This window comes from Lynx rufus, unplaced genomic scaffold (genome assembly GCF_022079265.1).
Source record: "Lynx rufus isolate CCGP_SWC_20201006 ecotype Redwood Valley unplaced genomic scaffold, mLynRuf1.p SCAF_1, whole genome shotgun sequence".
NCBI classification, from domain to species: domain Eukaryota; kingdom Metazoa; phylum Chordata; class Mammalia; order Carnivora; family Felidae; genus Lynx; species Lynx rufus.
Genome location: NW_025814823.1, coordinates 447,448 through 473,043, shown reverse-complemented (window position 1 = coordinate 473,043; position 25,596 = coordinate 447,448). Strand labels below are relative to the sequence as shown.

General features: G+C 38.1%; 1 protein-coding gene across 1 annotated transcript in view; it reads right to left on the bottom strand.

The window, feature by feature from the left end:
* The window catches only part of RNF17 (ring finger protein 17), a 122,645-nt gene that overhangs the window by 32,068 nt on the left and 64,981 nt on the right, over positions 1 to 25,596 (bottom strand). Inside the window, exons 18-26 of the mRNA XM_047077378.1 lie at positions 25,115 to 25,235; positions 21,931 to 22,051; positions 19,664 to 19,891; positions 18,850 to 19,000; positions 18,576 to 18,694; positions 12,836 to 12,926; positions 11,557 to 11,672; positions 6,656 to 6,942; positions 5,177 to 5,340 (exon numbers count right to left, since the gene is read on the bottom strand). Coding sequence (XP_046933334.1) covers positions 5,177 to 5,340; positions 6,656 to 6,942; positions 11,557 to 11,672; positions 12,836 to 12,926; positions 18,576 to 18,694; positions 18,850 to 19,000; positions 19,664 to 19,891; positions 21,931 to 22,051; positions 25,115 to 25,235 — 1,398 coding nt within the window. The remainder of the gene's footprint in view (positions 1 to 5,176; positions 5,341 to 6,655; positions 6,943 to 11,556; positions 11,673 to 12,835; positions 12,927 to 18,575; positions 18,695 to 18,849; positions 19,001 to 19,663; positions 19,892 to 21,930; positions 22,052 to 25,114; positions 25,236 to 25,596) is intronic.

Below are 25,596 nucleotides of genomic sequence, written 5' to 3'. Positions count from 1 at the left end.
GATTTGATAGTATCTTATTGAGAATTTTTGCATCCATATTCATCAGGGATATTGGCCTGTAGTTCTCTTTTTTTGCTGGGTCTCTGTCTGGTTTAGGAATCAAAGTAATGCTGGCTTCATAGAAGGAGTCTGGAAGTTTTCCCTCCCTTTCTACTTTTTGGAATAGCTTGTGAAGGATAGGTATTATCTCTGCTTTAAACTTCTGGCAGAACTCCCCTGGGAAGCCATCTGGTCCTGGACTCTTATTTGTTGGAAGATTTTTGATGACTGATTCAATTTCTTCGCTGGTTATGGGTCTGTTCAAGCTTTCTATTTCCTCCTGAGTTTTGGAAGTGTGTGGGTGTTTAGGAATTTGTCCATTTCTTCTAGGTTGTCCAGTTTGTTGGCATATAATTTTTCATAGTATCCCCTGATAATTGCTTGTACCTCTGAGGGATTGGTTGTAATAATTCCCTTTTCATTCATGATTTTATCTATTTGGGTCATCTCCCTTTTCTTTTTGAGAAGCCTGGCTAGAGGTCTATCAATTTTGTTTATTGTGTCAAAAAACCAACTCTTGGTTTCATTGATCTGCTCTATAGTTTTATTTCTGGTCTGATCTTTATTATTGCTCTTATTCTGCTGGATTTGGGGTGTCTTTGCTGTTCTGCTTCTAGTTCCTTTAGGTGTGCTGTTAGATTTTGTACTTGGGATTTTGCTTGTTTCTTGAGATAGGCCTGGATTGGAATGTATTTTCCTCTCAGGACTGCCTTTGCTGCATCCCAAAGCGTATGGATTGTTGTATTTTCATTTTCATTTGTTTCCATATATTTTTAAATTTCTTCTCTGATTGCCTGGTTGACCCATTCATTCTTTAGTAGGGTGTTCTTTAACCTCCATGCTTTTGGAGGTTTTCCAGACTTCTTCCTGTAATTGATTTCAAGTTTCATAGCATTGTGGTCTGAAAGTGTTCCTGGTGTGATCTCAATTCTTTTATACTTATGAAGGGCTGTTTTGTGACCCAGTATGTGATCTATCTTGGAGACTGTTCCATGTGCACTCGAGAAGAAAGTATATTCTGTTGCTTTGGGATGCAGAGTTCTAAATATATCTGTCAAGTCCATCTGATCCAATGTATCATTCAGGGCCCTTGTTTCTTTATTGATGCTGTATCTAGACGATCTATCCATTGTTGTAAGTGGGATGTTAAAGTCCCCTGCAATTACCACATTCTTATCCAATAAGGTTGCTTATGTTTGTGAGTAGTTGTTTTATATATTTGGGGGCTTCCGTATTCGGCACATAGACATTTATAATTGTGAGCTCTTCCTGATGGATACTCCCTGTAATTATTTTATAGTGCCCTTCTTCATCTCTTGTTACAGCCTTTAATTTAAAGTCTAGTTTGTCTGATACAAGTATGGCTACTCCAGCTTTCTTTTCACATCCAGTGGCATGATAAATAGTTCTCCATCCCCTCCCTTTCAATCTGAAGGTGTCCTCAGGTCTAAAATGAGTCTCTTGTAGACAGAAAATAGATGGGTCTTGTTTTTTTTTATCCATTCTGATACTCTGTCTTTTGGTTGGCACATTTAGTCCATTTACGTTCATTATTATAGAAAGATATGAGTTTAGAGTTGTTGTGATGTCCATAGGTTTCATGCTTGTAGCAATGTCTCTGGTACTTTGTCTCACAGGATCCCCCTTAGGATCTCTTGTAGGGCTGGTTTAGTGGTGACGAATTCTTCAGTTTTTGTCTGTTTCGGAAGACCTTTATCTCTCCTTCTATTCTAAATGACAGACTTGCTGGGTAAAGGATTCTCAGCTGCATATTTTTTCTGTTCATCACATTGAAGATTTCCTGCCATTCCTTTCTGGCCTGCCAAGTTTCAGTAGAGAGATCCGTCACGAGTCTTATCGGTCTCCTTTTATATATTACAGCACGTTTATCTCTAGCTGCTTTCAGAATTTTCTCTTTATCCTTGTATTTTGCCTGTATGACTATGATATGTCATGCAGAAGATTGATTCAAGTTATGTCTGAAGGGAGTTCTCTGTGCCTCTTGGATTTCAATGCCTTTTTCCTTCCCCAGATCCGGGAAGTTCTCAGCTATTATTTCTTCAAGTACACCTTCAGCACCTTTCCCTCTCTCTTCCTCCTCTGGAAGGCCAATTATGCGTAGATTCTCTTTAGTGCATCACTTAGTTCTCTAATTTTCCCCTCATACTCCTGAATTTTTTTATCTTTTTCTCAGCTTCCTCGTTTTCCATAATTTTATCTTCTAGTTCACCTATTCTCTCCTCTGCCTCTTCAATCTGAGCCATGGTTGTCTCCATTTTATTTTTCAGTTCATTTATAGCATTTTTTAGCTCCTCCTGACTGTTCCTTAGTCCCTTGATCTCTGTAGTAATACATTCTCTGCTACCCTCTATACTGTTTTCAAGCCCAGTGATTAATTTTATGACTATTATTCTAAATTCACTTTGTTATATTTAAATCCTTTTTGATCAGTTCATTAGCTGTTATTTCCTGGAGATTCTTTTGGGGGGAATTCTTCCATTTTGTCATTTTGTATAGTCCTTGGAGTGGTGCAGAACTGCAGGGCACTTCCCCTGTGCTGTCTTGAATAACTTGTGTTGGTGGGCGGGGCCACAGTCAGACCTGATGTCTGCCCCCAGCCCACTGCTGGGGCCACAGTCAAACTGGTTTGTGCCTTCTCTTCCCCTCTCCTAGGGGCTGGATTCACTGTGGGGTGGCGTGGCCTGTCTGGGCTACTTGCACACTGCCAGGCTTCTGGTGCTGGGGATCTGGTGTATTACCTGGGGTGGATTGGCAAGGTGCACAGGGGAGGCAGGGCAGGCTTAGCTCGCTTATCCTTCAGAGATCCGCTTCGGGAGGGGCCCTGCGGCACTGGGAGGGAGTCAGGCCCACCGCCAGAGGGATGGATCCGCAGAAGCATAGCGTTGGGTGTTTGCATGGTGCAAGCAAGTTCCCTGGCAGGAACTGGTTCCCTTTGGGATTTTGGCTGGGGGATGGGCGAGGGAGATGGGGCTGGTGAATGCCTTTGTTCCCCGCCAAGCTGAGCTCTGTCGTCCAGGGCTCAACAACTCTCCCTCCCATTGTCCTCCAGCCTTCCCGCTCTCCCAGCAGAGCTGTTAACTTATAACCTTCCAGATGTTAAGTCCCGCTTGCTGTCGGAACACACTCCATCTGGCCCCTCCCCTTTTGCAAGCCAGACTCAGGGCCTCTGCTTGGCCGGCAGGCCGCCCCTCTGCCCCGGCTCCCTCCCGCCAGTCCGTGGAGTGTGCACCGCCTCTCTGCCCTTCCTACCCTCTTCTGTGGGCCTCTCGTCTGTGCTTGGCTCCAGAGAATCTGTTCTGCTAGTCTTCTGGTGGTTTTCTGGGTTATTTAGGCAGGTGTAGGGGGAATCTGAGTGATCAGCAGTACTCGGTGAGCCCAGCGTCCTCCTATGTCGCCATCTTCCCCTAACCCCCTGTAATTATTTCTTAAAGCAGACCACAGGATAAACTTTAAAGATATCAGGTTAAGGAATGAAAAATTTATTGTGTATACTTGAAATGTAAAATGACCTTAAGAAAAAATAAAAAGTAATTATTAAAATACCAAAGTATAATACAAATTTAAAACAGAGATCTTAGTGTGAGAAAAATCAATGTTCACCACCATCCTATTTATTTAGATTCCATACACGTAAAGTTCATGTGTCATGACAACAATGCAAGTTTATTTATTTATTTTTTTCTGTGGGAGAGAGAGACAGAGACAGAGACAGAGCATGAGAGGCAGAGAGGGAGACACAGAATCGAAGCAGGCTCCAGGCTCTGAGCTGTCAGCACAGAGCCTGACGTGTGGCTCAAAATCACAAACCGTGAGATCATGACGTGGGCTGAAGTTGGACGCTTAACCAAATGAACCACCCAGGTGCCCTGATTTTTAGTTTACTTTTATATTAAGAAAGAAAAAGGGTTACCTGAACAATTCAAATGTATGTGAAAGTGGACCCATTTGCATTTAAACACATGAATCTTTAAGTATCCATATGCTCAAATACTGAAAATTTGAAACCATTTCACTTTTATTAAAACGATTTAAAGCTTATAGTCCAGCAGAAAAAGCACACGACTCAGATTGGAAATTTAGCAATCAGATGCATAGGTATGAATGCCAGCATCACTACTCATTGATATGGTGACCTTGGGCTTGTCACTGGATCTAAATATCAATTTTCTTATTAGTAAAATGTGAATAATCTATTCGATAGTTGGAAATGAATTATAAAATATGAATGCACACATGCGAAAGAAGCTTAAAAACCTGAAGTGCTATGTAATTGTTAGGTATCATCATCAAATATGTAATAAAAGTCTTGTGCAAGTAGAAACAAAAGACTTTTCTCTTTAATTTTTCCTCCCTCCCCCAAGAATGTGGTTTTTCAAAATATGCAGTTCTCTCTGAAGATTTTGCATGAAACTCAAGTACTACCTCAGTATTCTGGAAAGATAAACTGTTACTGTGAAAGGGTAAATTAGCTGGGCTGTAAACAAATTTGCTAAGGAAATATCTAACATATTGGAAAACAAGCTGCCTTACTTGTTTGTGTACGAACAGGGCTGCCAATTACAAGTAAGTGGTACCATTAAGGCACCAAAAGCCAAATCTCTACCTGGAAATATTTTTTGATTATTCAAGTTAATAAATATACTTTAAAGTAAAAATTCTTATTCATTCATTCATTCATTCATTTATTTTTGAGAAAGCACACACATGTGTGCATGTGCAAGTCGGGGAAAGGCAAAGAGAGAATCCCAAGCAGTCTCCATGCTGTCAGCACAGAGCCTGATGTGGGGCTAGATCTCACAATATCATGACCCAAGCTGAAATCAAGAGTCGATGCTTAACCAGCTGAGCCACCCAGGCCCCTATTTAAGTTCTCTCTACATCCAACATGGGGCTCAAACTTATGACCCCAAGATTAAGAGTCACACACTCTGACTCAGCCAGGTGCCCTGGAAATAAAAATTCTTATTATGAATAAATGTATAATGTATCTGGTCTTCCTACAAGACTGAACTCATTAATACATGTTTTAATCAAACTTTCATTATTTCTACTCTAAAGATCACTTAACATTATAACATTTAGCCTTAAAGTAGTCACAAAAGTATACCAGACTCACCTTAATACTGCCGCCAACAACTTCCATTACCTTGCCTCGATACCATATAGTATCTGATCCTCTTACTGCACAGGCTTCTCCATTTTTCCAGAAATAAGGCTCCAAAAGACCAAGGCATTTTAAATTACTTTGAATTTCATTCATCATTTTTGTTAGCTCAAATTCTGAAGAAATTATTAAAAACAGAAAGCATTTAGGAAGAATTTCCTCCCATTTTCAATATGAAATCATCAATAACCTTTAATAATCTCATCACCGGGATAATAGTATAAGGAACTACTAGAGCTTTAATAAAAATATAACTCCTTCAGTAGCTTCCATACGTTTCAAAACATGGAACTAACAGCATGTAAATAATTATTCTGATCTCTGGTTATAAATGTAAGCATTATTTTGGGAATAAAGCATGGTTAAAAGCTCTAAACACATTAACAGATAGCCTAATATAAAAGAACTACCATGTTAAGATAATGTCATTTTACCAGCATACTTAAGTAAAGTAGAACACAAGTCAGGTGTTACTTGATGCTTAGATAGACACAACATAATTCTGGGATATAAAATTAAAATTCTAATGTTGCTATTTGCTGCTAATTGGCTCATCATTTCCACAGTAAATACATATCCCCATAACTGATACCACTGAAGGCAAAGTATGGGGGCAACTGCCACATCAGTTCTACCACTTTAGTTGTGTGATCTTGTTTCTTTACCTCCATGAGCCTCAGTTTAATCTGTAAACCTGGTATGACAGAACCTGTCTCCATTATCAGTATTGCGGGGGATTAAATGTAAAACATCTAGCACATTGCCTGACAACGTTAACAGTCAACCAGCTTTAGCTATGACTATTCACTTCTAGAATAGCAAATTGCACAGATTTGTTTTGTGTTTGAATTAGAAAAACAGGGTTTAGGAGGTCAACAAATGAGACAAAAATTTCAACAAATGCATAGCCATCATACCCCTATCCATAGCTGGAATACTTATTATGGAGCTAATGGACTTAAATACCCATGAGTGCTAGAGCTGCTGTTAGTTACAAAGTATGCTGGATGCACCCAGGTTGTAGTAAGGAAACATTTGTACATAAGCCTAAAGAGATAGCAGGAAGGAGATGAATATTCTCAAAGGGCTCCCAATCTCCAGTCATTCGTTGTGGTTTCTTTCCTCATTCTACAGAATATGAACTTTTGTATTCTTTTCTCTTGGAGAGCTCCCAAACTTGCATAAGTGCCAGGTCCTACAAACCTGGAACCAGCTCCATGTTTTTCTTATGCCCAGTGTCTATCCCTGATGTCTCAACAAATGATTTTTATGTGAAAAGCACTTTGCAGGAGTTATTTTCACAAAAAACCTGTGAAAATGAGGTTAAACCTTGCCCAAGGTATTTCAATCTATGTATACTTCATAGAGAACTGGGCTGCTAGCTACTACTTTTAGTGATTAATCAATCCCACATAACATAAAAGATATTACCTGACAACTTAGGTACTACAAATATAGTTCCATCATCGCCAATGCAGCTGACTGTTGCCTCAAATACTTTCATGTTAGGAATAGCTGGTGGTTTGTAGCATCCAGTGGTTCTTGGTTCTGGAATTTTCTGCTTAAATTCAGATACCTTCTGTTCACTGATAACAGCAGCAGCTTTTTTGTCAGGGTCAAAGTTAGTCTTAATACACTTTGTAACCATTGAATCTTCTTGTTCTGGGGGGATTTCCAAAGACTTCTCAGATGAATGGCTGTTATTTAATTTTTTAATTCTGTAACATCCAAAAAATAATATATCTAAACATGAGCAAATAAAAACATTCTTTGGAAAATGATATAAAGAGAGTCCTTCAAATATACTAGAAATTTAAAGAAAATATTTGTTCTAGTCTAGGATACATTAGTCTAATTTGTTACATAAAAAAGAGCATAATTTAAGTTACAACAAAAATTGTTTTAAATTATAAATCAGCTTGAGAAAAAAGTAATATAATTTCACTTAAATGTTTTAAATTACTGCCTCGAGGAACTAGGAAGATGGCGGCGTAGGAGGACGCTGGGCTCACCGCGCGTCCTGCTGATCACTTAGATTCCACCTACACCTGCCTAAATAACCCAGAAAACCGCCAGAGGATTAGCAGAACAGAGTCACCGGACCCAAGTGCAGACGAGAGGCCCACGGAAGAGGGTAGGAAGGGCGGCGAGGCGGTGCGCGCTCCACGGACTGGCGGGAGGGAGCCGGGGCGGAGGGGCGGCTCGCCGGCCAAGCAGAGCCCCCGAGTCCGGCTTGCAAAAGCGGAGGGGCCTGACGGACTGTGTTCCGACAGCAAGCGCGACTTAGCGTCTGGGAGGTCATAAGTTAACAGCTCTGCTCAGAAAGCGGGAAGGCTGGAGGACAAAGGGAGGGGGAGCTGCGGAGCCCCCGGACGACAGAGCTCAGTTTGGCGGGGAACAAAGGCGCTCTCCAGCGCCATCTCCCCCGCCCATCCCCCAGCCAAAATCCCAAAGGGAACCGGCTCCGGCCAGGGAAATTGCTCGCTCCGCGCGAACACCCAACTCTGTGCTTCTGCGGAGCCAAACCTCCGGCAGCGATCTGACTCCCTCCGGCTGCACAGGGCCCCTCCTGAAGTGGATCACCTAAGGAGAAGCGAGCTAAGCCTGCCCCCCCTGCCGCCGTGCACCTTGCCTTCCCACCCCAGCTAATACGCCAGATCCCCAGCATCACAAGCCTGGCAGTGTGCAAGTAGCCCAGACGGGCCACGCCACCCCACAGTGAATCCCGCCCCTAGGAGAGGGGAAGAGAAGGCACACACCAGTCTGACTGTGGCCCCAGCGGTGGGCTGGGGGCAGACATCAGGTCGGACTGCGGCCCCGCCCACCAACTCCAGTTATACACCACAGCACAGGGGAAGTGCCCTGCAGGCCCTCAACACACCAGGGACTATCCAAAATGACCAAGCGGAAGAATTCCCCTCAGAAGAATCTCCAGGAAATAACAACAGCTAATGAGCTGATCAAAAAGGATTTAAATAATATAACAGAAAGTGAATTTAGAATAATAGTCATAAAATTAATCGCTGGGCTTGAAAACAGCATACAGGACAGCAGAGAATCTCTTGCTACAGACATCAGGGGACTAATGAACAGTCACGAGGAGCTGAAAAACGCTTTAAAGGAAATGGAAAACAAAATGCAAACCGCCACAGCTCGGATGGAAGAGGCAGAGGAGAGAATAGGTGAACTAGAAGATAAAGTTATGGAAAAAGAGGAAGCTGAGAAAAAGAGAGATAAAAAAATCCAGGAGTATGAGGGGAAAATTAGAGAACTAAGTGATACACTAAAAAGAAATAATTTACGCATAATTGGTATCCCAGAGGAGGAAGAGAGAGGGAAAGGTGCTGAAGGGGTACTTGAAGAAATCATAGCTGAGAACTTCCCTGAACTGGGGAAGGAAAAAGGCATTGAAATCCAAGAGGCACAGAGAATTCCCTTCAGACGTAACTTGAATCGATCTTCTGCACGACATATCATAGTGAAACTGGCAAAATACAAGGATAAAGAGAAAATTCTGAAAGCAGCAAGGGGTAAACGTGCCCTCACATATAAAGGGAGACCTATAAGACTCGTGACTGATCTCTCTTTTGAAACTTGGCAGGCCAGAAAGAATTGGCACGAGATTTTCAGGGTGCTAGACAGCAAAAATATGCAGCCAAGAATCCTTTATCCAGCAAGTCTGTCATTTAGAATAGAAGGAGAGATAAAGGTCTTCCCAAACAAACAAAAACTGAAGGAATTTGTCACCACTAAACCAGCCCTACAAGAGATCCTAAGGGGGACCCTGTGAGACAAAGTACCAGAGACATCACTACAAGCATAAAACATACAGACATCACAATGACTCTAAACCCGTATCTTTCTATAATAACACTGAATGTAAATGGATTAAATGCGCCAACCAAAAGACATAGGGTATCAGAATGGATAAAAAAACAAGACCCATCTATTTGCTGTCTACAAGAGACTCATTTTAGACCTGAGGACACCTTTAGATTGAGAGTGAGGGGATGGAGAACTATTTATCATGCTACTGGAAGCCAGAAGAAAGCTGGAGTAGCCATACTTATATCAGACAAACTAGACTTTAAATTAAAGGCTGTAACAAGAGATGAAGAAGGACATTATATAATAGTTACAGGGTCTATCCATCAGGAAGAGCTAACAATTATAAATGTCTATGCGCCGAATACCGGAGCCCCCAAATATATAAAACAATTACTCATAAACATAAGCAACCTTATTGATAAGAATGTGGTAATTGCTGGGGACTTTAACACCCCACTTACAGAAATGGATAGATCATCTAGACACACGGTCAATAAAGAAACAAGGGCCCTGAATGAGACACTGGATCAGATGGACTTGACAGATATATTTAGAACTCTGCATCCCAAAGCAACAGAATATACTTTCTTCTCGAGTGCACATGGAACATTCTCCAAGATAGATCATATACTGGGTCACAAATCAGCCCTTCATAAGTTTACAAGAATTGAAATTATACCATGCATACTTTCAGACCACAATGCTATGAAGCTTGAAGTCAACCACAGGAAAAAGTCTGGAAAACCTCCAAAAGCATGGAGGTTAAAGAACACCCTACTCACGAATGAGTGGGTCAACCAGGCAATTAGAGAAGAAATCAAAAAATATATGGAAACAAACGAAAATGAAAATACAACAATCCAAACGCTTTGGGACGCAGCGAAGGCAGTCCTGAGAGGAAAATACATCGCAATCCAGGCCTATCTCAAGAAACAAGAAAAATCCCAAATACAAAATCTAACAGCACACCTAAAGGAAATAGAAGCAGAACAGCAAAGGCAGCCTAAACCCAGCAGAAGAAGAGAAATAATAAAGATCAGAGCAGAAATAAACAATATAGAATCTAAAAAAACTGTAGAGCAGATCAACGAAACCAAGAGTTGGTTTTTTGAAAAAATAAATTACTGCCTCATATTTACATGTTATTCTGTCTTAAAATCTCAAAGTATATTACAAGTATTGTACAATTAACTAGATCTTAAAGGGAAATACAACATCTTCAGGCTGATTCTAATTTAGTCCACAGACAGAACATACACACATTCTATCAAAATAATACAAATAATAAGTCCCTTAAAAATAATTCAGCACTACTGAGATAGTGTCAGTGGTAATAAGCTATAACTCATAATTTTTTTACTTCCTGTCATTCCCTTCCAGTTAAAAAAATGTACGCCTACTATAAAAAAAAACCCTATAGGAAATATTGTTTATTTTCATAGAATTGTAGGCTTTTGTTTCTTCTACTTTCTTGTATTTTCTTTAAAAAAAAAAAGGAGATAAGCACTTGTGAGACAGCTACATAATTCTTCAACTAACATCGTTCCCACTTGGACTTCAGCCTTGAGACAGCTGATAGTTTTAGTGCCGTAAAAGCAGTAAAGAACATCACGGTGGTACTCGTTAGCAGTATTAACTTGCCTAGCACTTTCCACTTTACCATTCTTTTACCAAGGAATTGCTTTAGCCTAAAGCCAGTGAACCTGAAGAGAGACACATGCAGGGTATCTTTACGCAGAGCCTTGCCGTATGCCAGTACACGCTACCATGCTTACCTAACTACTTCATGCCCCATTTTATTTTTTATTTCTCATTCTCCTACCATTACATCAGGACTGGGGTCCTGGCCCAAATAAGTTAATTTATAATAGTGCAAGATAAAAAAAGAGATCTGGCCACGTATGGTACAAAGTGGCTACTTGGAACATGTGTTTGCAGTTCTAATAGGCCTTGTATCTAGAAGGCGAGAAATAAAAAGCAGCAGCTAGGGCTATAGCAATATCCTCATCCTTTGCCTCTTGTACCAATGGTACCTTAAACCACAAACTTAGTACCTGAAAGGTCTTTAAATTTAAATACTGTTCAATTACTTTTCTGCTATCCATTCGTGTTTCACATAAACACATTTTGGTATATACCTACCACAATTTCCAACATAAAGCTTCAACATTTCTGTCTAAGCAAATGATGGCAAAGGGCTCAGATATGGTACCCAGTATGTAATTTTTTCCTTTGGTTTAGAGTGTAAATGCCAAAGCAAAAGGGAAAACATAAAAACAGAAATGTCAGTAGGGATTTAAAGATGTAAGAGCTAATGAGCCTGAATAAAGAAATAAGCAATCCTGAATGAATTTATTTCTGAGCTGGCTTCTCAAGGTTAAGTTTGTAAATCATTAGGAGCAAACAAGATGAAATTCAGGTTTGAAAGCACACAGATATAAGGATTTACACAGGCAAGTAAGAAGCCTTCATTATAAACTGGTGTTAAAAAAAAAAGTACATACCTCCTTTCTCTCAAAGCCAAACCCTTTTTAATCAAATATTTAGAAACATCGACACGCTCTCCTTTCTCATCTCTGCAGAAAATTTTCACAGGTAATGGCCATGTTGTATTGTTTTCCTGCAGTGATTTAAGAAAACTGTAAATATGAAATACTAAAAGGAAACCTTATAAACAACATACTTCTCACAGGCACTTCCTCCACATTTATCCAAGTCAGAAAAATAAATTTCCAACCTAGTAAAGTTATTTTGGTACCTGACTCTATCAGAGAGAAAATAACATGGAAGAGAGTCAAGTGGGACAGATAGTTGGTTTGTGAAATGTGTCAGGAAGACCTCACTGTCTTATCTTGTTTTAAAGTTTATTTATTTTGAGACAGACACTGAGTAAGCAGGTGTGCATGAGTGGGGGAGAGGCAGAGAGGGAGGGACAGAGAAGAGACAGAGACAGAGAGCAGGTTCTGCAACATCAGCACAGAGCCCAAAGCAGGGTTCAAACCCACGAACTGCGAGATCATGACCTCAGTCAAAGTTGGACGCTCAACTGACTGAGCCACCCAGGCACCCCAGGAAGACTTCACTGTCAAGGTGAAACATGGGTGTATCTGTCAGGGGAGGCAGACTACAAACTTTTCTTTCAGCCTAGAACAGGCTGGGGGAACATAAGTTACAAATTTGTCTATCTTCCTAAACCGTTTGCAAATTATAGAACTGAAATGTATTTTCCCAGGTGTGCTGTGTGTGTGTGTGTAAAGAAAGGAAAGTGCTGCAAGGCCTATATACTCTGCTTCACATGGAATTAGGAAAATAGAGAAAGTACACATAGAAAAAGTTAACACGGAAAAATTACCTAAGAAAATTCTAATCATTAACACAATAAAAGGTATCCCACTGGAATAAAAGTAAAGAAAGAATACTTTTAAGGGTTCTGAAAAAACATATCCCTCTTCTCAAACCTATACTTACACAAACACCCATTTTTATGCATACAATCAATATGATTTCACTAGAAGACTAACTCTTCAGTTTGTAAAGAATAGCAAAAGGCTTTAGAAATGCTCTCTAGCATGTTTTTTGACATGCAAATTATCAACTCAAGATTATTACTTTAGAAATGTTTTGATTAATTCATATAATCATCTATGGGGTATCTATAATAAACAGGTGTTATAACTTGAAATAAGACCAAAAATGCTGCCAAAAAATCCAAATAGTTTGCTGTTATTTTCTCAACAATAAATTGTAGAAAACATCATTGTAACTGTTTAGCCCACTACACACCTGTAAGATTATGGTTGCTACAGCTCCAGTCAGGTACAATGAAAGACAGTCACAAGCTGTAGCTGTCCACTTGTCACTCCCACCAGTTGGTCTAAAACAACAAAAACAGACAACTTGTTTTATAACAAATAGCGTAAGATACAGAAATATAAAAGAACCACTATATGTATATATTCATATATATATGAACAAACTTCATATGTAGTGAGAAATCAATTAAAGCATGGCTTCTGTTATTTTCATATTTTTCTTCTGTTTTCATAGACTTTTGCTTATTCCTCTCTATTCTACTTAGGGATCATATCATATGCTAACATGTATATCTGTTCTGCAGCTACACTGAGAACCCTTAAAAAGGTAATGTTTTATGTACTTTTTTTTTTTTTACCTATTATGTACATTTCATACATGCTGAGTAGACTATAAACTCTTGAGAGTGGGGATAACGTATTATGTGTTATGTCCATCATCATATCCCTAATGCCTAGGATAGTGCCTGGTACACAGAAAGCACTTTAAAACTATTTAATGGAAATTTAAAAAGAACAATCCCTTTGCAATAATGATTCCACTGCCCAAACATGTTTGAAAGCTTTTTTCTGGAATTTAAATCTAATATGAATTGCTACACATGAATATTAGCCTCAATAATTTATGGACAATTTATTTTTAATATTCATGGTAAAAATGTTCAATAGGGGCGCCTGCGTGGCTCAGCTGGTTAAGCATCTGACTTTATTTATTTACTTATTTAATTTATTTAAATCCAAGTTAGTTAACATATAGTGTAATAATGATTTCAGGAATAGCATCCGGCTCTTGATTTCGGCTCAGGCCAGGATCTCACAATCATGAGATCAAATCCTGTGTCAGGCCCTGCACTGAGCGTGGAGCCTGCACAGGATTCTTTCTTTCCCTCTCTCTCTGCCCCCTCCCGCTCACGCGTGCGCTCTCTCAAAATAAGTAAACGTTTAAAAAAATGTTCAATGAATATTGACAGGTCAATGAAAAGCAGAATATTCAATTTCCTCATCTATTTTAGTTTGTGGAATTGAAACTGACTGACTTTCCATCAAATCCGCCTCCAAAGAATAAAGAACTAGTACCATGAAAGAGATTACAAGTATCATAATGCAGGCTCTAAAGGTTCTCTATACATGATTTCTAGATCTGGAGTTTCCATGGAGTCGACCCATCGGGTAAACAACTAACCTGGCCAATCTTTTCACATTAATGAGTGAACAAAACCAACTGTGCATGTAGTTTGACCAAGTAGGATTTAGTAAATATGCTACACTATTTACTAAGAAGCCCAAATGATGTTCTTAAGAATTAAGAATTTAAATTATCAGTGACTCTTAGAATTAGTTGTGGTTTTCAAAATTTATTATGACGATATTCAAATAAAAATCAGTGTTAACAGGGGCACCTGGGTGGCTCAGTTGGTTGAGTGTCCGACTTTGGCTCAGGTCATGATCTCGAGGCTCATGAGTTTGAGACCCACATCGGGCTTGCTTGCTGCAACTAGCCTCTCAGTGCAGAGCTCACTTCGGATCCTCAGTCCCCTTCTCTCTGCCCCTTCCCCACATGCACTCTCCCCCAAATAAATATTTAAAAATAATCAGTGTTAACATTAAGATTTTCTTATGCTCTATTATGAATATACATTTTGTAAATATTAACTTTTAAGATTATGAAGTATTTATAACATTAAAAAATTCTTTGGTCTGTATTCATACAACTCTGTTTCAGTTGGGAAAGATGAAAAGGCTCTGGAAATGGATAGTGGTAATAAAGGTTGAACAACATTGTGAATATGTTTAATACAACTTAAATGTACACTAAAAATGGCAAAATATATATGTTTTGTATATTTTACTATAAGAAAAAGATTTTTCAGAAGGGTAGTAAATCATAGTGATTAGAGCTCCAATTCTTCTTTTAAAATATCTACCTATTTATTTGTCTATAGCAGGGGAGGGACAGAGAGAGGCAGAGAGAGAATCCCAAGCAGGCTCTGGACTGTCACCACAGAGCCTGACTTGGGGCCTGATCTCACAAACTGTGAGATCATGACCTGAGCCAAAACCAAGAGTCAGGCGTTTAACCAAGCCACCCAGGCACTTTGCTCCAATTCTAAATTCAGACTTGTTTATAATCCTAGCTCAAAAGTTAATAGATGTATTACTCTGGAAAATAACCTCTTGAAGACTCAATTTTCTTATCTATAAATAATACCTTATCTATAGCTTAAAGGTTTATTGTGAGGATTAACTAGAGTAATGCCTGTAAGGCAATTAACACAGGGTCCAGAAGTGCTAAAGGTTAGCCAGTATTAGACTCATGAAATAATGGTATCCCATTTGAGTCCAAAAGATATAATTCAAGGTGTGTATAGGAACACATTCTCTACATTATTGGATACAATTAAAGGATTGATGAATTCTGTTCAATTGCTCTGATTGAACTGTTCAAGGTAGAACTGAAAATTAGGATAAAATATTTTTTTAATTTTTAAAAAGTTTGTTTCTGAGAGAAAGTGCATGAGCGGGGGAGGGGGAGACACAGCATGTGAAGCAGGCTCTGCGCTGACAAAGAGTGCCTGATGTAGGGCTCAAGCTCATGAGCCATGACATCATTACCTGAGCCAAAGTCAGACGCTTAACTGACTGAGCCACCCAGGCGTCCCCAGGATAAGACTTTTTAGGATGGTTGGCCTGAAATTTCCATTCCAGGGCATTAAATTCTTTCAATTTATAGAACAAATTTATTGATGTGGCCCCACAGTCACTCTTAGTAATCGCAGACAGTGGAAAAGGTACCTGTAAGATTAATGTTCTGTGCAAACAGGCAGATTATGGAAACTACTATTGATAAGCTCTTCAAGAACATTAAATAAATGGTCTACCAGCAATTAGAACAGAAAGGGGTCACTAAGAACAAGGTATCCTATTGTGGAGACCAATTTTAATACAGTGTAGGGAAATACTAGTGACTAAAAGAGATGTGCTCCACAGCAGTGAAATCAGCTGGTCTTGACTGTTCATTTATTAGGGCTGGTATAAAAAGAATTACTGTCATGATGCCCCTAAGATCTCTGAGTTCCAATTCTAAGATTCTATAAATCTCTTATTTTTATTAAAGTATAATTAACAAAGTTATGTTAGTTTCTAGTGTACAACATATTGATTCAATAATTCCATACATTACTCAGTTCTCACCCTGGTAAGTTGGTCACCATACAAATAAAGTCATAACATTATTGACTATATTCCCTATGCTGACTTTTCATTTTATGAAGGGAGTTTTTTTAATTTCATTTCCCTTTATTTTATAAAGGGAAGCTTATACTTCCTAATCCCCCTTTATAAAATTCTATAATTCTTATTACAAAGAATTAGATTTATTTCCATGGATTTATCAATGAAGAAATGTGTCCTACAAACAGAAAACTGCCACTTCTGTATTTTTCAAAAAGAAATCTGAGGATAATACATACCCATATTAAGTCCCATAGGAATCTTCTATGAACAGTTATATACAAAAAATTGGGACAAATGGATAAATTCTTAGAGACATAGAATCTTCCAAGACATAGTCAGGAAGAAATAATCTGAACAGACCGACTGGTGGTAATGAAAGTGAGGCAATAAAAACAAACAAACAAAACAAAAAAACCCCCAAACCTCTCAACAAACAAAAGTCTAGGACCAGATGACCATACAGGTGAATTCTTCCAAACATTTAAGAAAGGGATAATAATATTTACCCTCAAACTATTTCAAAAGTTAAAAAGGAAGGAATACTTCCAAACTCATTCTACAAGGCCAGCATTACTCTGGTACAATGGGATATCACTTCACACATCTTCTTCATCCACTCATCTACAGGTTGACAGGTTGCTTTCCTATCTTGGTGAGGCTACTGTAAATAATGCTGAAATGAACATAGGGGTGTGTATGTCTTTTTGAATCAGTGTTTCAGTTGTGTTTTGATAAATACCTAGAAGTGGAATTGCAGGATCATATACTAGTTCTATCTTAAATTTCTGAGGAACCTCTTTGGTGTTTTCCATAGTGGCTGCACCAACTTATATTCCAACCAATAGTACATCAGTTTCCCTTTTCTCTACATCCTCACCAACATTTGTTATTTCTTGTCATTTTGATAATAGCTATTCTAACACGTGTGAAGAGATATCCTATTGTGGTTTGACCATCTGTAAGTCTTCTTTAGAAAAAATGATCTATGTGTAAGACCTGAAACCATAAAAACTCTAGAAAAGAACACAGGCAGTAATTCCTCTGACATTGCCCATAGCAACATTTTTCTAGAGATATCTCCTGAGGCAAGGGAAACAAAAGCAAAATTAAACTATGAGGACTACATCAAAATAAAAAGCTTTTGTATGGCAAAGGAAACAACCATCAAAACAAAAAGACAACTTACTGAATGGGAGAACATATTTGCAAATGATACATCATCATGTTTTAAATGAAAGAAAATTTCCTGTGCTTTTAGAAGGAAGAGGTAGATCACTATTGCTTTCTTAGCTTCATGGCTCTAGAACTCTCTGGTGCTGTTCTCCCAAAGTGACAGAAAATATGGCCTCATACTTTGATATCTTGCTCCTCTCCCCTACTTTTATCTGCATCTTTTCTTTCCTTTGCCCCAGTGTCTGTCTTGCTCAAATTAGGCTCTATCCCCAACAGTTTCTGCTCAGTGTGAGGTCACGGAAGAGAGCATCAGTTTACTTCCAAAGGTTGTATGGCTAAGGTTCCAGCACCACAAAAATGCGGCACATTATAGATCTCTCACATCCAATTATGAAGAGCATCTTGCATTATTCCCTTCTTGGTCTTGGTTGTTGTTCTCAGATTGGCTTGCATGCTCCAGTGAAAACCTGTTGCCAATTCCTATTCTCAGAGCTGTTAGAATCCCAGTCAGCCTTCCTTCCACACAAATGCCGATAACCCTAAGGATCCATAAGGGCATGGTGTACCACATGGTGTACTTGTTTGTATTTGGGGCTTACAGAGGGAAACCTAGTTGTCTACTTAGGTTTTAGAGATTGACTGTGCTGTCTTTAGTTTTGCTATCCAAACTGCTCTGTGTTTATGGTAGAATTCTACTAGATTCAAAAAGTATTTCATGCCACTTTCAGAATCCTAATTCACTTTTTGGTAATTTATATATTTTTAGCTTTCCATGCAATGCTAAGCTTATAAAATATACTTTATTTCTATCTGCCTATGTCCTTCAAGTTTTTAATAATTTAACAGTTTGAATCTACCTAGATACCCATGATACTCACCTATCTATATTCCTTGGTACCTCTAAAGTTTATGTGCTCCAAATTTTTATCTTTCCCTCTTCTTAAAACCTCAAAATTAACTAGATTTTTAAATAACTGCTTATTTGTGTGTGGGGGGGGGGAAGAGGGAGGGAGGGAAAAAATATGAGTGGGGGAAGGGCAGAGAGAGGGGGGACAGAGGATCCAAAGTGGGCTCTGTGCTGACAGCAGAGAGCCCGAGGTGGGGCTTGAACTCATGAACTGTGAGATCATGACCTGAGCTGAAGTCAGTCACTTAACGAACTAAGCCACCCAGGCGCCCCCCAAATTAACTAGATTTATGAAATTTCAGAATTTTAGTAAAATTAAAACTGACAAGAACCAAACAAAAAAGAAAAATACTTGTAATTATTCAATAATGAGAAAATTTACTCAGCTAAAAACTACCTTATATCAACAAGAGAGCATTCCAAAGATAATCTTCCCATTGTCCTTAGGTTTTCTTGAAGCTCTCGTAAACAGGTAATATTCACTACTAGTTCAACACCCACGTCATACAGCAAAACCTATGAAAATAGTAACTTTGAGTCTGTGGAAAGACAGTATTTCAAAATGTTTTTCACAAATTGAATAGCATAATAAAAATTAGATTTAAAAAATTTCAAGATAAAAATACTGAATCCATTCACCTTCACAATTATATTTTTAACTCTGCATTTACCTCTACCAATGTGTCTGTAACCATTCTGATGATCTGGCCTCTTTGCCACTGATTTTTATCTGGGATCCTAACTGCACAGTGCATATCATTTTCCCATTTAACGGGTTCCCATTTTGAGTCTTCATAAGCAGCTACCATCTTTTCTTCTAAACTGTATAGAGAAAAAAAATTAACTTTCAAACCTTTTCTTACAACACCTAAGTCTCTAACCACGTCTTCTACTGTCCCCCCATTCTCACTCTACTCAAGCCAAACTGGATACCTTGTTTTTCCTTGAATACCCAAGCACATTTCCACTGCAGGGCCTTTGAACTTGTTCTTCCCTCTGCATGAGATGATCTTCCTCCAGATACCCTCATGGTTTACTCCCTCTCTTCCTTTAGGATCCATTTCAAATGTCATAGTCTTTTTGAGGCCTTCCCTGATTATCCAAAATTGCCTTCCTCCTCAACTGCTTTTACTCTACTGTCTTTATCACCATCTACTACAGTAAATATTTTGTCTATTGTCTCTCTACCAGAATTTAAGCTTGATGATGCCAAAGACTTGTAAATGTTTTTACCACTGTATCCCCAACACCTACAATACTGGTTGTCAAAAATAGGTGTTCAATAAGTATTTGGGGAATGACTAATTCTAATATAGTGAAAATAGCCAGTAAATACACTATTTGTATACTTTTAACCAGTGTTGCAGTGACTGTTTAACTGAAATAATTTTGCTTTTAAAATTCTACATTTGTGATTTCTAGATTTTTGAAACAAAATATAGAAAAAAGCCCATATGCAATCCATGTTTTCCTTATATGTTATACCTGTTAAGTAAGTTTTCTGTTAATAACCACTGAACATAAATCTTCTCAGGAGATATCACATTACAGATATGTACAGGTAGTTCCTTATTATAAAGTGATTGGAGATTCTCATTAGGTAGAGATTTTATAGATACAGGATTTAAGCTGTTTACTTCATTTGAAATAATTTCTTCTGGAGAAGGATCCCATACTTCACTATGTTTTTTGGAATTATCCTTGAGGGTATACCTGGAAAATAACAAAACCCATTAGCAAAAATAGTTTGCAAAATATTCATGTTTGTATTTGCTTAGATCTAGAGATGAACAAGTTTTTTTTTTTAAACGTTTATTTTTGAGAGACAGAGAGATATAGAGCATGAGCAGGGGAGGGGCAGAGAGAGAGAGGGAGACACAGAATCTGAGGCAGGCTCCAGGTTCTGAGCTGTCAGCACAGCCCAATGTGGGGCTCGGACCCACGAACCGCAAGATCATGACCTGAGCCAAAGTCGGGAGCTTAACCGCTGAGCCACTCAGGTACCCCTAGAGATGAACAAGTTTTAGCTATGATTCGCTGCTTCCCAGTTTTCATATTAACAGCAATTTTAGTTTCTTTTTTTTAAAAAGGGCTAACTATTACCAAAGTAAGTACAAAAACCACCCTTAAAAGCCAAACTTTCTCTTTTTTTTTTTTTCAGTGAGCAAGAGCATGAGTGGGGGGAGGGGCGGAGAGAGAGGGAGAGAGAATCCCAAGCAGGCTCCACACTCAGTATTGAGTCCAGCATGGGACTTGATCCCACAACCCTGTGCTCATGACCTGAGCTGAAATCAAGAGCTGGATGCTCAACCAACGTAGCCACCCGGGTGCCCCCAAACTTTCTATTTTAGAAGCGTTTTAAATACCAAGTTTGGTCATAATTTCATCATCTGCCATTGATATCTTGCACTCAAAAAGAGAAGAATTATTGATAATTTGTTTTGATGACTAAAAAGTACCAATCCACTTGCCAGTGAGAATACAAGTGGAAGCCAATTGCTATTAAGATGTATTAAAAAGAGAAATTATTGAAGTGTTTAGAATGTTTAATAAGTCAGGTTAGTTCATACTGAAAACACAGATAATTAGATGTCCTTTATTTTTATTAAAGAAAAACTTAATTTCTTTCACAATAAGCTTGAGATTTAGCTAACCAAGGTGACTTAATTTTTGTTGCTATATCTAATGGATAATTTTCAGCCCTTACTTGACTTGAATTCTCAGCACTAGCTACTCTTTCCTTCTTGAAACGTTCTCTCTCCGGTTCCTGGTTTTTCTTCAGTCTCGGGCTCATGATCTACCAGTTTTGGACTTTCTTTCTCATAGATTATAATCCTCATAGTTGCATCTTCATCAAGGGAAATTGAGATGAATAATGAAAGTGATTTTCATTTATTCTAATGGACTCATTTATATGCTGCTAACTCCCAGGTGAATCACTTAACCATGTCTCTCTTCAGAGATCCATATATTCATTTCCTCCATTTAATTAATGTTTACTGCAAACACTCCCACCCCTCTGCCCTTCTATACTGCGGTCACCTCAACCACTGGTCTGTCTTGGGTATTATTAGCACAATGGCTCAAATCTGGCTCTCGTTCAACGTATCCACTTGAACCCAGAAAAAATTCACATTTCTTCAAATGGGAATGTGGGCTAATTCTACCACTAACTACTCTATACTGACATTTTTCTTACTAATTCTCTTCTCCAATAGGTACAAAGGGCTACTATAGCAGATGTTCTACCTAGAAATAAGATGCTATTCTCTTTTTAGAAGTATTTTAAATCCTGAGGAGCCATTCTCTTGGTTTCAGGGTCACTTAGGGATGGAGGGAAAAGCCACTCTACTCCCCATTAAACTAATGACTCCAATTATTTTTCCGTCTATTTTTCCTGATTCAAAAACAGGGGGAAACTCCAAAGCAGATATCCAAAAGAAAATGATATGCCACTTCCTTTTTTTTTTTTAAGTTTTATTTATTTTGAGGGAGAGAGAGAGGGAGAGAAAGAGCAAGCAGCAGGGGGTGGGGGGGCAGAAAGAGAGGGAGAGAGAGAACCCCAAGCAGGGTCCGCACTGTCAGTGCGTGGAGCCCAACACAGGGCTCAAACTCACAAACCACGAAACCATGACCTGAGCCAAAATCAAGAGTCGAATGCTTAACTCTTGATGCTTAACTTGAGCCACCGAGGTGCCCTACCACCTTCCTGTGAATAAACTGAATTTTTTAAAGTTTGTAGGTCTACTTACCCTACTTCATAAGATGCTAGGCCCTCTTTGACTAGCTGGTCATTTATACTAGTAGGAGTCATTCCAGGAGCACCAAGAGAATCAAAAAGCTCAACTAACAGCACATTATCTTCCAGAATTTCTGTAAAACCATTAAGACGAGTTTGGGGAAAGAAAGAAATATGTCATAAAATATACTAAATGAGGCAATTTTAAATAACAGGAAACTTAATTTCATTTTGCATACATGTGGTTTCTTGCTAAGTAATATCAAAGTCTCTCTGCAGGGGTAAAAGTAGCATTTTGCAAACATAAAGCAATTGTCCATGTCGTCTGTAACATATGCAAATTAATACAATTTTTATTTTAGATTATTGTGTGCTGTTCTATAACACATCAAAAGCAGTTTAAAGCTTTTAAACTCAGAAAAATATAACTTGACCTATATTCATTGAATAAGTGTTCTGATGTGTCTTTAAACTGTTTTATTAAATTCAAACTAGTTCCAGAGGACAAAAGAATGAAAGTTAATTCAGTCCAGTGATTATCTGCTAAGGTTTACAGCTTTTAGAAAAATGGCACAAAGTTCAAAACAACAAAAACTCCAAAAACACCCTTAATTAAAGATTGGAACCTGGAATTTTTTTCCCATTCCTCTGTTTTTAGAACAAACCATATAACTTTTAATTTCTTTTAGAAAACAAATTGGCTACTTCAACAAGCAGATCTATTTAGATTTCTTAAACTAAACTGGGAGTTTAACTATGGGCAAAATTTACATCTCATGTGCCTGTTTACTTGCTTATGGTACACAGCACAGAGAACCTGCCTAATATGTATCTGCATAAACAACAGAGGAATTTCTTTAGAAAACACACACTTCAATATGCAGTGAATGCATACTTAAACTGCAGTTTATGCCTACAATTTCTATACAACAGCAGCTGGAGCTGCAGGCCAGAATGATGATTCTAAATAAAAAGATGAAGAGTTACCAGCATCCTATATCATAAAAACACATATTACAAAACTTTTTCCAAGGGCCTAAAAATGATTGTGGACTCCTTTTTAATGGATCAGATACGTCATCTAGAAATAAAAGGCTAAACGATGATGAGCCTCAATAAATTTTCATCTCCGTACTTTTCCATTTCTTGTGCTCTCGCATTCCCTTCAGTTCTTTGACTATATTTCCCATACACAAAGTTCTTTATTCCTGTATGTTCTGTACTGTCACCACCTTCCTTGCTCTGCTAATTAAAATTTAAATATCTGTTGCTTTATAAGGTAACAATGCATATTAATGGATAGCTCCCCTTCTGGTCTGTGGTAGTTCATTTTAATATTAATGTCTTAAAACTCTTAATTTCATCATTGCACAGGTTGATGAGGTATTTTAGATTTAAGGAGTGCCAGAAGGCCCTGCTCAAATTACCTAGGATAATAACTATATTGTGACTAGTGTTTGGATATTAATGGTGTAACAAGTAATTAAGTGAGTAAGCAAAAGAAAGAGTAAAGAAAGGAACCAAGTCAGGTCCACTGCAGGGAGGGGGAGCTAAAACCAACAGAATAAAATACCAAAAGGAAAGTTGGTAAGCAGAATTATCTAGGTTAAATTCTGCACAAAATCAGTGGAGATAACTCAAGGACTAAGAAGCCCTTAATTTACTGTTCATATCAGAGAAGACAGATATAAAAATGTTATTGACTGACAATGCAATATCTATAATCACATTCCTCCCTAAAGAAACTATTTCTTCAGAACAATTTCTTGTATCAACAATGTATATAAATTATCACTGATAGGCATCAGTTCTACGTTAAGTAACCTTGAGCAGCTGACCAGTAAGCTTCAGTCTCCTCACTGTAAAAGAGGCTAACGCTCTTACAGTAGTTGGGTTCATTTAACGTAGTATGATAAATGTGAACAAATAGGTGCTGTAAAAATTACCCTGGAAATTCCCATAAATCAACCCTAAGTAAACATGATCTTGTATATTCTGCACTAGTACTTATTAAGACCAACACAGTCAGATAAACAACAGAATCCTACACCTCCCCATACCTGAATTCAAACCCTTTGGGGCCAGACATGTTTCAGAACTCTTCAAATTGAGAAAGACTACGTAAAACATACACTGAATATTTTGTAATAGCTCCAGCAGACTGAGGCAGCAGCCTACAAACATACATTATTATCCTGAAACGGAATATATGATATTCACTATAAAGGAGAGAGATAAAGACTGTATGTACCTTCATGTCAATTCAGATCAGATTTTGCTACTCAACTTTTCATTTTCAGAACATGTTGGGTTATAAAATTGTAAGGTAATAGTCAGCCTGTATCTTGGACCCAAACTCCTCCAAAACAGAAACAACTTTTTTTCTAAATATGGGGAGAGCCTACAGTTGAATTCACTTAAGTCATATGAAATGAAAAAAAAAAAAAAAAAGAACATATGAAAACTATTTACCAGTTATGTCCTACTTCCCCTCACTTCCCTGCACATTAAACTTTAGCATCCATCATGCCAAAATCAGGATAGAGTCCTTGCGAAAATGCAAACAGAAATAAGAGAAACTAATTTCTGGCTTTAGAGCTTTCAAGAGTCCACATCCAGGATGACTTCATCTTTTTATTTTTTTAAGATTTTATTATTTATTTATGTTTTAAAAAAATTTTAAATGTGTATTTACTTTTGAGAGAGAGAGAGAGAGAGAGAAAGAACACAAGCAGGGAGGAGCAGAGAGAGAGAGGCAGACACAGAATCGGAAGCAGGCTCCAGGCTCTGAGCTGTCAGCATAGAGCCCGACGTGGGGCTCGAACTCACGAACCATGAGATCGTGACCTGAGCCGAAGTCAGACAGGTGCCCATTAAGATTTTATTTTTAAGTAATCTTTATACCCAATGTGGAGCTGGAACCTACAACCCTGAGATCAAGTCACACCCTCCATCAACTGAGCCAACCAGGCACTCTTGGGATGACTTGGTCTCTGATGGTAAATTCTGCCTCTTGCTGATTTTAGATTCTAGAGCCTGCAACTATACCTACTATACCCAATGCTCAATACATGTTCTCACTACTCTTACTGATGACACATTGAATTTATTCTGAGATCTGGCAAATATTATAATGTTACTCTTATTTAAAATTATATATGACCATACAGCAACAAATGAAAATGGAAATAGCTTACTAACGACTGAACATGTCATAAATTTATCTTGAGTCTTTTCTTCAAATTTGTCCTTAGCTTTTTTGGACCACTGCACTGCTCTCATACGTGGTTCAATATAGGCCAGCTTACATTTGATTGCCTGTGTCAAACAGAATTGTGCCATTAAGAAAAGTAAACTTAATTTCCAATTATTTTAAAATTACAATAAAATTTTATGTGAACAAAAAACTTTGTGTTTGAATTTAATGCATATTTAGAAAATAAATAAATGTACAAAGGTATCTACAAAATATTTTATAAATACAAATAATTGGAATCAACAGAGTATTTGGTTGAAGGAATTACTGCACATTTAGACATTGATATAACAAGCATCCACTGAAAGTATGATATGCTGTTAAATGAGAAAATCAGGTTATAGGACTATTTGTCTAATCCTATAATCGCTAAAAACAGAGAAGACACATCTTAGATTTATATATATCAAAAATATTCAACAA